This window comes from Rhinolophus hipposideros (genome assembly GCF_964194185.1).
Source record: "Rhinolophus hipposideros genome assembly, chromosome: 5".
In the NCBI taxonomy this organism is placed as follows: domain Eukaryota; kingdom Metazoa; phylum Chordata; class Mammalia; order Chiroptera; family Rhinolophidae; genus Rhinolophus; species Rhinolophus hipposideros.
In genome coordinates, this window is record NC_138051.1 from 93,902,536 (window position 1) to 93,914,666 (window position 12,131).

At 52.1% G+C, this 12,131-nt stretch overlaps 1 protein-coding gene across 5 annotated transcripts; it reads right to left on the bottom strand.

Annotated features, from left to right (window-relative positions):
• Positions 1-11,792, bottom strand: SERPINA1 (serpin family A member 1). Of its 5 annotated transcripts, none has more exons than XM_081047608.1 (6): positions 11,539-11,790; positions 9,688-9,791; positions 3,395-4,026; positions 2,155-2,425; positions 1,195-1,342; positions 1-269 (listed from the first exon to the last, which is right to left on the bottom strand). In XM_081047608.1, the coding sequence occupies exons 3-6, from the start codon at positions 4,020-4,022 to the stop codon at positions 78-80; spliced, it is 1,239 nt and encodes a 412-aa protein (XP_080903734.1). In that variant the 5' UTR covers positions 4,023-4,026; positions 9,688-9,791; positions 11,539-11,790; the 3' UTR covers positions 1-77. The 5 variants fall into 5 exon arrangements, with proteins under 5 accessions (XP_080903734.1, XP_080903735.1, XP_080903736.1 ...); XM_081047609.1 differs by having other exon boundaries at positions 11,650-11,786; XM_081047610.1 differs by having other exon boundaries at positions 9,688-9,788; positions 11,539-11,786.
• Between the last annotated feature and the right edge of the window lie 339 nt (positions 11,793-12,131).

A 12,131-nucleotide genomic window follows, 5' to 3' on the forward strand; every position in this document is an offset into this window, starting at 1 on the left:
GGCCGGGCCAGTCATTCTTTATTGTCATCTACGAAGGGGACCTGGCCTGGGAGGAGAGGGCTGAACCAGAGAGGCAGTTACTTTTGGGTAGGGTTCACCACTTTTCCTACAAAGAGGGGACCCTTGGTGTTTTTATCGTAGATGATGGTGACGAAGGGCCTGTTAAACTCAACAGTTGGGGGAATAGACATTGGAATGGCTTCCAGAAATGTGGCGCCGGCAGCTTCTGTCCCTTTCTCGTCGATGGTCAGCACAGCCTTATGCAGGGCCTGGAGGGGACAGAGCAAAGGCCTGTTCTGAGCAGACACAGGCTCCCCGACCTCCACAGGCTCCCCTGCCCCCACAGGCTCCACTGCCCCCCCATAGACTCCCCCACCTCCACAGGCTCCCCCACCATCACAGGCCTGGAAGCAAGGACTGAAAAGGAGAGTGGTACCCAGGGAGGGGCTCACTGGGCCTGTCCCCACCAGCCTGTCCTTCCCCAGCCATGTCCTCCCTCCCTGAGAAGACACACGGCCCTGTATCCACCTTCTCAAGGCCTGTGCCTGACTCAAACCGCACACCCTCACTTCTCCTTCCTGACCACATTCTCCGCCTCCCCGGAAACAACCCACCACCTCAGGAGGTACAACATTTACTTGAACTTTCTGTCTCCCTTGACATATCCCTTGTTTGTAGTATTAGATTTTAAGCTCCTGGGGGCCAGGACATTGATGGGGACCTTCACAGCCAGGCACTCAGTTTGTAGCCTGTATTGAACTGTAGTTGGTCACCTTTAATTCTTCTGAACAAATGGCATTTTTGGCCCAAATCCCTCATTAACTCAGACTCGGTGATTCATCGATAGCTCCCAATGTCACTGAACACGGGGTCCAAAAGTCCTTTGAAGTACTTGACCTTAACTTTGTCTTTGTAAATATGGGTCCATCGAGACCCAAAGAAGGGAAGGCCCTGACCAAAGATGAGGCAGAGGGTCAGTGACACAACCTCAGAGGAGGTCCCTAAAATGTCCAAAGCACATGAGGCCACCTCCTCCACTTAGTCATCTGACCACATCCCAGTCTTGGTGGATCCAGTGGCATTCCTCGGCCACCTCAGTCTGTAGGTGTGTTTGTGACCCTTTGGCCTTGCTCAGTTCCCTGAGCTGCAGTCTCCTTACACATTCTGACCTACGGACACCACGGACAGACTCACCTTGGACAGCTTCAGGGGTGTGTCCTCACTGATCCCGGAGAGGTCAGCCCCGTTGCTGAAGACCCTGGTGATGCCCAGGTTGCCCAAGACGGTTTGCAGATCGTAGGTTCCAGAAATGGACAGTTTAGGCAAATGTAAACTGGCAGACCTGTCATAATAGTTGGAAAACAAAAGGAATTTCACAGCGTTGAAAGTTTCCTTTTCTGGTCATTTGTCCCACTTAGTGCCCTGCTTCTTTGCTCAGTGGAGGTGGATGTTGGTTTATTCTATGTTTGGGTCCTCTATACCTGTGTCGGAGAGTGTTAGAATGATGGGGATCTTCTTGTGTTGCAATATCTCTCAAATGCCACCTCCTCTGAGAAGCCGTCCAGGCAGACCCAGGGTGTCCTGTGGAAGCACTTTGCACACTGCCCTGCCGTGTTTGGTCACCCTCAGACGGGGAGTTCTCTGTGGGTGGAATCCCAGGGCAACGTGGGGTGTGGGGTCAGGTGCTAGGTGACATTTGCCCATGAATGATGAGTGACTGCCTGGGGCCGGTGGCTCAGCTCTTGTTTTCCATAGGGACAAAGTGTGGCCCCGAGGATGGTCTGACATGATCCTAACCATGGACTTTCTATCCGTTCACCCCACACCCCATCTCTGCCAGGAAGCCCATCGCTCCCTTCTCGGGTTTCTCATGGCGTGTGTTGGTGTCACTCTCCCTGCCCCTGGGGTGGGTACCAGGAAGAGGCAGTGTCCATGCTGTGGAGGAAGTCCCCAAGGTCAGGACGTTTTCCTCCTCAGCTGTGGGCACCGTCCGTCTCTCGGAGCCCGCTTGTGCTACCTGAATGGACGCTGGTGTCTGTGTCTGCAAGCACAAGGCCACGCACAGTTGCTTGGCCCACGGGAGGTGGGTCCACTCTCCCCCGCCCCTGTGGCCAGGCCAGGTGTGACAGGCCAGCCTATGGTTTGGGCAGTCACCTCACGTATCTCTTCTCCAGGAAATTGGTGAGGGCCTCCTTGGTGAGCTTGTTCTCCATGTGCTCCAGTTTCCCCTCATCCGGCAGGATGAAGAAGGCGGTGGCGTTGCCCACGTAGTCCATGAGCAGCACCCAGCTGGACAGTGTGTCACAGCGGTGCAGGTCAAACATGCCCAGGCGCCTCATCATGGGCACCTTGACCGTGGTGCCCGCGTCCACGTGGAAGTCCTCCTCGGTGGTCTGGTCAACCTCGAAGGGCTTCTCCCATTTGCCTGGAGAGAGGGGAGGGTGCAAGTCAGCCGGTGGCGGGGGTGGGTGGGGGGTGTTAGGAATAAGTGGGAGAGTAAAGCAGCCCTGAGCCGCCTCGATGAGATGTTTCTCTCTGAGCCTCTGCTTCCTGTAAAATGGAGCTAAAACGCACATCCGTGCACGGAAAGGACTTTTGTGAGGATGATGCCCGCCTAGACTAGGGTCCAGATTTTCTGTGTTGTAGAGGCTAAGGTTGCCCATCGGGCTGGGCAGAATAAGCTTTGAACTTGCATGTCATGTTGATTTAATTGAAGGCTGCTTAGAAGATTCTAAATGAAAACTATTGGCATAAGTCATACGTGGCACCTGCTCGTCTGGTCTCCCTGCCCCTTGTTAATTGGGGGTTCTTAGCATTCAGGGAAATCACTCTTGTTCTTACTCTAATGACCTTTTCCTGGACCAACATGTGAAATGCAGGGGCCTGACCATCTCCCTCCCTGCTATCCCAACTCAATGTCACCATCCTGGAAAGTCAGAGGAGATGGGAACCTCGGGGTCCCCTGAGCCCAAGTTTCTCATTGGATGGGAGATGGAGACTGAGGCTGCAGAGGAACTAAGTTGTTCCATGAAACTCTATTCCCTCATGCACTCTGCTAAAGTGTGCTTTTCTGGCTGTCTGTTGGAGGACACATTGCATGTTTTACCTCCCTCCCTGGTAGGGATGTGCAGTACACATGAGAACGTTCATACCGTAAAAGGCTCTGAAAAGTCCTGCAGGGAACCTGGTGCTTTAACTGTTTCACCCGTCGCTCCCTAACCTACTTCATCATGGAAAGTCTTTTAGTGGTTGTGTGAGGACACTCGAATAACACATGCAGAAATACACAGCCGTATCACATCGTGAACTGCCAAGGAAAGGTTAAGAACTGACTGTTTGAGAAGATTCGGGGATGTTTCCATGGGAACAAGCTCAGGCTAGTTGTGCAACCTACCTTTAAAGAAGATGTAATTCACCAGGGCGAAAACTGTGTCTTTGTCAAGCTCTTTGACCAGATCCACAATTTTTCCTTGGGTTCCCTTCTCTACATAATCGTTGATCCGTTTCTTGGCTTCCTCGGAATCCTGGAAGTTGATGGAGAAGGCTTCTGAGTGGTACAGTTTCTTGACATCCTCCAAAAACTTATCCACTAACTTCGCCTTCTCGCTGATGAACAAGCCATTACCGGTGGTCAGCTGCAGCTGGTTGTCTGGCTGGTTGAGGGTGTGGAGGAGATTCTGGAAGCCCTCGTGGATATCGGCCTCTGCTCTCTCGGTGAGGTTGAAACCGAGACCCTCCAGGATCTGGGTGTGAGTTTCACCTTTGGTCCCCAGGGAGAGCACCGCGAAGGCTGCAGCGATGCTCACTGGGGAGAAGAAGATGTTGGTGGAGTTGGACTGACGGGCCACCTGGCGGTAGAGGCTGAACGCGAAGTCTGCCAGGTTCGGGGCAATCCTGTGGCTGGCCGGCTGGTCACCGTGCTTGGCTGCGTCTGTCTCCTGGACACCCTCAGCCAGGGAGCCAGGGACCAGGCAGCACAGGCCTGCCAGCAGGAGGAGGCTCCACGTGATGGAGGATGGCATTGTCCTGCAAGAGGAGAAAGGGCCCCATACCCAAGTCAGGAATGAGGTGAGTCCCCCTGGCCACCAATTAACACCACAAAAAGCATCCAGAGTCTATTAAACAACTACTATGTGCCAGCCCTGTGCCAAGCCCTGTGCCAAGCCTTTGCCTACGTCATCATCCTCGGTAGCCTCACACCAGAATCACACCTGGATAGTCTGGGTCTGGATTTCACACTCTCAATGTCCCCACTAACATTTGCAATGGCCCTGAGGTGCAATTGCCAAAACTCCTGTTTTACAGAAGGGGTAACTGACGAACAGGAAGCATAAGGTACATGCACATGATACTCAGGAGGTGGCCAGATTAGACGTGGGGATGATGGATCTGGAACAGCCCAGGGAGCACTGCCATTGAACCCTGTTATTTGGTGCACAGAGAGGCTACTGCCCAGAGGGGAGGATCTTACACAAGGACATACAACCAGAACACAGCGGAGCTTTGCGGAAACTCAGGGTGGGGGTCGGGGGCTGCGTCCCCTGGACAGTCACGTGAGCCTCAGCCCTTACGGCCAGAGGGCTGCCCTTGCAATGAGTCTGTGGTCTCGGCCATATGAATGGAATGTCGTCCCTGCAGTCAGCTTAGCTACTTATCCCAGTCACCACCTGTGTGTGTCTCAGCTCGGGGCTCAGCAAGGACAGGGTGTTCGAGACGCGGGTTTTTCCTCGTGTAGTGGGGGCTTCTGTGTCTTTGGAGAGGGGTAGTTATTGAAATAGCCTCTGTTTTCTCTTCACGCAGACCTGGTTTCTCGGTACAAGTCATTTTGTCATTCCGGCCCTCACTTAGCTTCACTTAGAGAGTGAGGTTGCTAGGAGAACTTAGTGAAAGTAGTGAAAGAAGTATAGACATGAAGTCTTTCACTGAGGGGCTCTGAGAGAGTGGCTGGAGGAGGGGGAGGCCAGGCGGGGGTTCCAACGAGAAGTCTTCAGAGGCTGGGCAGGGGAGGGAAATGTGGTCCATGGCTGGGGGGCGAGGGTGGGGACAGACAGGAGGGAGTGGCAAGCCTGTGGCTGACCCAGCAGGAGCAGATTCTATCTAGGAGGGTCACTGTCACCGCAGCGACAGGGGTCCCTCCTTGCCCCACAGAGCTCCCTCCACTCCAGATCTTCCCAGCGCCTGTCTGCAGCCCCCACGCACAGCCTGCTCTGCTCATGGAGGTTGAGATGCAAGCAGAGCAAGAAGTGCCTGTGGCCGCATATGAGGTGTGATCAAACAATACGGTGAATGTTGAAATAAAAAAAAAAGTATTACTTTTGGGGAATAGAATCAATAATGTTGTAAAGATTCTATAGGGTATTCAATGGACACTTGTCTCATTAGGGAGACCACTTCATGGATGGTGCAGATGCCTGACCACTGCACTGTACACCTGAAGCTGAAGCTGAACAATAATGAGTGTCAACTATAATTATATATATATATATATACATAGTCACGGGACATGGAGTCCAGCATAAGGAATAGAGTCAGTGGAACTGTAACAGCTGTATAGGATGACAGACGGGTAGTAGATTGGGGGAGGAGGGTTATCACTTTGTGAGGGGTATAAATGTCTAACTATTACATTGTGTTGCACACCTGAAACTAATTTAAAAAAAATTATTACAGTAAAAGACATTACCATTAACCCTCTTCAAAATACCCCCCATCGCTTCGAAACGCTTATCCCATCGTTCTCGCCACTTTATGGAGCAGTTCTGGAAGTCCTCTTTCGTGAGTGCTTTTAGTTGCAGTGTCATGGCTGCCTCGATGTCCTGAATCAATTCAAAACGTTTCCCTTTCCTGGTCGTTTTGACTTTGGGGAAGAGCCAGAAATCACATGGTGCCAGATCCACTGAATAAGGTGGATGAGGACACCCCGTAATGTTTTTATTTGACAGAAATTTCCATACCAGAAGCAATATATGACATGGACCATTGTCTGATGGAGGATGAAATAAAGACACTCCTGAAAGAGGACTTCCAGAACTGCTTTAGAAAGTGGCGAGAACGATGGGATAAGTGTGTTTGATGCGAAGGAGAGTATTTTGAGGGGAATTAATGGCAATGTGTCTTTTACTGTAATAAATGTTTAAAAATTTAAACATTCACCATATCTTTTGATCCTACCTCAGCTAGCTATGCCTCACATCACTAAAACTATCATTTTATAAAATACAAAGACGAAGGAGTCCTTGAATTGGGCACATAGAAACCTGAGTGGAAAAAGTTGAAAATAAGAAAAGCTGGGTTTCATCTTTTCCCTTGGACTTTTAAAAATTTTTTTCCCAATAAAACAACAAAAAGAAGCACCAAACTGGTCTCTTCCCGCCACCTTTTTTCTGGCATTCATGCCTCTAAATAATCCAAACAAAGCAGCCCATGCATTACATAATATGTGTTTGTATTTTTCTTGAACTAGCCTGTGGTTTTAGAGCTGAATCTTACTAAAATTAGTTCTGTATGTTTCCATCTGCCTCAGGTTTCTTTTGACTTCCCCAAAAATCTTTCTTTGGATTCTGCCCCACTGGGGAAGTCAAAAGAAAGGTGTGGTCCTTCAGAGTTCATGGAAATTCCCCGTCTTTCCAGGCAGGACCCAGAGATCAGGAGGGATTAGGACATTGGCAGGGTGGGGACACGAAATATGCCGAAAGCCCTCAGGGCCAGAGGCTATGGCTTCTAGCCCTCCCAAGGCCACTACTGTCCACTTGGACTTGGGTAAACATCTTCTTGTCCTGGGGCATTTTCTCTCCACGTGATAAACCAAGGGCCCTGAGGGCTTTCGGCATGAAGTCCCTGGGCACTAATCCCTGGGTTGGATTCTTAATTAGAGGGGCAGCCAGGTTTGGTGGCGCAAACTGGACTGAGACGTCCCATGGGGAAGGCTGTGGTGAGGTGCCCTCTCACTTAGAAGGTGGCAAGCCTGACGTGAGGCTGAGGTGGAGAGGGGCTACAACTAGGTGAGCGCTTGTTGTCCCCAGTCCATCGATCACCTGCTCTGGCTTCCTCCCTCTACAGTAAGGGGTCTGAAGCCCAAAGCTGGTCAGGGCCTTGCCAAGGCCACACAGTGAGTCAGTGATAAAGCTGGAACAAGCCTTGGTTTTCTCGCCACTTGAACTACAGACTGAGACGGCCATGTCCTCAGGTCTCAGATTCTACGATTGTCAGAATTGGGCCCTAAGGGACCCTGACCTTGAGCCTCCTGTTGGCTTTATTTTGTCTCCCAATCTGTTTCTTACAACTTTGGGAGCCCAAGACTTCTGCTCTCTCCTCGCCCTTCTGTCAAAGACAGCACCCCACACCCTCCAAAGCCTAGTGCCAGGGAAGCCACCCCAAGAGGAGAAAGTAGAAGTGAGGCACCCGGAGGTGTATGGACCAAAGGAATGAAGCAAAGGAATGAAGACGTCATGACGATGTTTCCAGAGTCTGTGGCAGGTAGGGCAGAGTGAAGGGAACCATCCCTTTTGGCTAATCTCATGCCATGTCCCCCCAGGAGCATACAATGAGTGACTGACAGTGACCTAGTGGGTTTCAGGGAAACAACCGCGCATAAGGTCACAACCTGCTGAAACCTGGCATTAAATAAGCCCAGGTGTGACCCAGCTCTGCCACTTACAGGCAAGTGCCTTGGGCAAGTGACTTCACTTTTTTGAGCCTCAGCTTCCTGTCTGTAAAGTGGAGAAAAGAATCTCTTACAGGGCAGTTGTGAGAAACAAACAAGGTGATGGGTGAGCGGGCACCTACCAGGTGTGGAAGCCTCCCTATACCTGCGTACAGGCAGGGGCCACGCTTGAGAACTGGCAGATTTCTTCCTGGCCAGTTACCACGTTGCCCAGGACCAGAGAAGGAGCCCCTACTCAGCAAGGAACCACCTTTGAGTTTGGAAAATTTTAAATTCAATCCTCTAAATATTTATTTATTGCTTATTAGCTGCCAAACCCTATGCCCAGCAAATATCACATCACTGTTGTCATCATCACACTTCGTAAATATCTGGTACTTTATATGTACTGTTTCATCTAATCTTCCTTCAAAGCTTACCCTTTTGGGTGGGAATTATTATTAGCCCCATTTTCTAGATGGAGAAATTGAGGCCTACAGCTGTTAAGTAACTTACTGAAAACCACAGAGCTAGTTGCTTACAGAGCTGGGATTGAACCCTAGGCATTTTAATTTCAGAACCTGGCATTCAACCTTTCTCTATGTATCAAGCTGAAGCCAGAAGCCTTGAAACAGAAAACTGCAGAGGTGGCCTGGCTAAATGAAGAGGGGCAGCATCGCTTTGTGGCTAAGCTCAGAGGCTACGAGGCCAGAATGCTCGTGTTCCATGTGCTGTCAGCTGTGTGACGTTGGATAAGTTACTTAACCTCTCTGAACCTCAGTTTTCTGGAAATGATAAGGGTGTACTTCCTCATAGAGTTATTGTGCAATTTAAATATGTGCAAAGTGCCAAGAAATGCCTGGCACACAGTCAGTTCTCAGGAAGCATCGATTGATATTGATTTTGTTGTGGGTCTTTCAGAGCACTATATGGGAGTCTAATTGCCTTGACCTTGGTCATCTTTGTAGCCCCAACTCCAAAATCCAATGACAGAAAAAAATCATATCCTTCAACACTCTAGAGGTCAAGACCAGTGGGGTTGGGGTGAGAAGAAAGAGGGCAAAGGTTATCTACATTTTGCCCAAGAGGAGAGAGAAGTTGAGACTGCCGAGCATCAGTGAGGCCCGAGGCCAGCCCGGGCTTCCCATGTCCCAAATGGCGCTCAAGTCCCCAGAGAATTAATGTTCGCAGTAAGAAGTGGATCAGGAGTATGGGTGCTGGAGCTAAGTGGCCCGAGTTTGAATCCTGGATGGCCTATAATTTGGGGCAAGTTATAAACTTCTCTATCCTCATCTATAAAATGGAGTAACCATGGTAACCACCTCAGAAGGTTGTTGTGGGGCTTAAATGTGGGACTGCTTACAAGAAGCCGAGAAGCCACCTGGTCAGAGGGAGGGCTCAGGAACACAGATCGGTGCCTCCATGATGGTGCCCCTCCCAGCGTTTCCCATCTTGCTCTGCGCATGAGGACACCCAGAGGCCAGTGCACAGGGAGACCCATTTTGATCCCTCCAGGCTGAAGCCTGACACAGCTCTGTTCTGAGCATTTCTGCAGCGGGTGGAGGCCCGATGAGCAGCTGGGACTCTGGGCTTCTAGTCTGCACTGGCCTCCCCGCCATGTCCCCTCATTAGCCTGGGCTCCCACTGTCTCTCTCTGGGCCTTAATTTCCTCATCTGTAGCACAGGAAAAGCTACCCAGCCAAGCAGTAGAGGAGGTGAGGCCTACTGGAGACGACTGGCAGGAAGGGTGCAGCTCTGCCAACAGAAACATGCTCCTTCCTGGGTCCCAGGACACCACAGCCAGACACCCACCTCCACTTCCGCTATCGAGGGCCAGTTTATTCACCAGTAGGTACTGGGGAGGCCTTGGGAAGGCTCTGGGAGCAGGAAAGGATCTTCAGGGATGCCATTGCTATGACGACAGTAGGCCCCCCCACCCCATTCCACTTTCCATACATCTCTGGCGGGGGTGAGGGTGGGGTGCTAGCTGGACATGCAGGGAGCCCCTCCAGAGACTCTCCCCAGCAGAAGGCGTATGTACTTACGATTCACTGTCCTGGGCCGGGGCTGGTGACCAAGGCTGAGGAGACAGAGCCCTGTCCTCGTCTGTATTTAAGCAGTGGACCCAGAGGGGCGATGGGGCAGGCTGCTGGTGAACATTAACCAAGGTCAACCCAGTTATCGGAGGAGCAAACAGGGCCTAAGTCCGTCCTCCTGACAATGAGCTGCCCGCCCACGCTGCCTGTATGTGCTCTGCCTGGACAGCGCACAGCCCGCTCTCCACAGACCAAAGGGAATCATTGTCCCGCTCATAAATCGCAGCATCCTGCATCCAAGGTGGGGGTGGTGTGACTCAGGCACTTTGGGACAACATTACCTTCCTGGCCCTACATTTCCACTGGGGAGTTCTCCATGGCTGCCTTACTGGTAGCGAGAGCTGCCATTTACTGAGCAGCCTTGAAATACCTGCTGCTAAAGACGCACTGCTGCCATGAGCAGTGGGTATGTATGTGGAGGGGGGGGGCTGCAATGGGTGATGTGCCCACTTGTCAGACAGGGAAACTGAGGCCCATAACAGACAGGCTGCTCATTCAAAGTCAGATACAAAACCTCGCTCAACTTCCTTGAGTTGAAAGGGGGGTCTGACTGATGGGGACATAGCCATTTTAGTCTGGGTGGCCATGAGCACAGGTCAGGGGTCAGAGAGTAAATTTAGAAAGAAGAGCTGTGCTGCTTTAGGCACACTGCTTTACCTCTCTGAACCAGAGAGTGTTTTCACCTGCACCATCGGGGTTTGAAAGTCCCACTTTCTACGGTACCATGGTTGTCAGGGATATACAAAATGACTTATGTAAAGTGCCACAGTAGGCTCTTTATTTTGGTTTACACAACCCTCTGGAAGCCCTGCTCTCTGTGCTTCTCTGGGCAAGGGGAGGCTCAATTCCCCGCCAGGCTCAGACCTGTCTATTTCCACTGGATGTGGCTCCTGGCAGACCAGTGCGATCCACATACTGCTGGAATTTTCCTCAGAATGTGGCCCCATTCCAGCTCTATTGCAGGCCTTTAGGGGCCCTGGTGGAGGTTGGGGGTGACGGTGCAGGGTTGAGGCCAGTAGGGCCCCACTTGACTGCAATTCCTTTAAAAACCTAAGGCAGACCACATCACACTCTGTACACCCTCCCTGCACCCACGCCTGCTTGATACATAGTGTGTACTCCACAGGTATTTGTTGAATGAGTGCATGGGTGAGTACATCTTTGTCTTCCTTCTCAGTTGTGGAACTCTGCCAGGTGAATGACCTGCAGGTTTGTCTAGCACACAGTTTCAGACCAGGGAACCGGATCCCCACTCATGGGCCATGAGATCTTAGGTAAGCTCTTTAACCTCCCCGTGCCTCAGTTTCCCCATCTGTATGATGGGATCACGACAGTACTAACTTTGTTGAGCTGCTATGAGGATTAAATGCAGCAGCTCAAAGTGAGCTCGGAGCCCAGTGTTGGTGTGCACAGTAAGCCCACCCCACCCCCCAGTGCCAGTGGGTCTCCCAGCGGAGGGCGTGAGGGAGGGGAGCCGTCCCTCTTCGAGCTCGTTTCTGCTCCTGCATGGGGGCGGTGCATACTCTCTCACAGTGTACTGCACTGAGCGTACTGCACGAGAGGCCCATCCCCTCCCGACTGCCCAGTTCCACAATCTGGTTTCAGGGCCCCAACTCTTCCCCCTGAGCTGGCTGAATGAGCATCTCCCCCAGGGCTCTACATCTATTCGTAGCTTGGAGAGCTAGGCTGTGGCTGAGGTGAGGCCACCTTCCACACCTCTTGGGCATTTCTTCCCCTCCATGTGCCTCAGTTTCCCCATCTGTACATTGGCCTTTCTCCAAGCTTGGCTGCCCCTCTCACCTCTCGCACTGGATGGGAAACAGCAAGCACCCCACCTTCCAGGCTATGGCCAAGCTCGGCCCCCTCAGCCCAGTGGCCTGGAGACTGATAGGAGGGCTGTCCTCCCTCTACCTCCGATTCCGAGTGCTGCGGTGGCCACTCCTCCTGTCGCCCCAACCTCCTGCTCTTCCTCCCCTTCCTCTGGAGCTTTGAGGTGCCGAGGGCTGCAGCACGCAGGCCACACGTGCCCCAAGCACAGTGCCCAGTCTCTGCCCGCCTAGGAGGAAGGAGTGGCCGGTGGAGGCAGTAGGTCTGGGAGGGGCGGGGAACTGGGGCAGGAAGCTGCCTTGCGCAAAGCTGCCAATAGCTATCAGGTGGCCCTTCCCAGCCCAGGCAGTCCTGTGTGTCACCTGCTGTTCCTGCTCTGTGTGGCCTATGTGACCCAGGACAAGTCACCTCGTTCCTCTGCAAGAGAAATGGTGGCACCCAATTCAGAGGATTAATGGGGATGACAGGCATCCCCCTCCCGCCCAGGGCCTGGCACCAGCATCTTGGCAGGTTTCCAGGGCCAGCTGTAGAGAGAAGAGGGTGAGCCACCTCTGAAATGCCCAGTG

Excerpts from the sequence above, each read along its gene's own strand:
- SERPINA1 (XM_081047612.1), bottom strand. The coding sequence starts at position 4,022 with ATGCCATCCTCCATCACGTGGAGCCTCCTCCTGCTGGCAGGCCTGTGC. Across the intron at positions 2,426-3,394 it reads GAATTACATCTTCTTTAAAG|GCAAATGGGAGAAGCCCTTC; the intron begins GTAGGTTGCACA and ends CCCTCTCTCCAG. Across the intron at positions 270-1,194 it reads CACCCCTGAAGCTGTCCAAG|GCCCTGCATAAGGCTGTGCT; the intron begins GTGAGTCTGTCC and ends TGTCCCCTCCAG.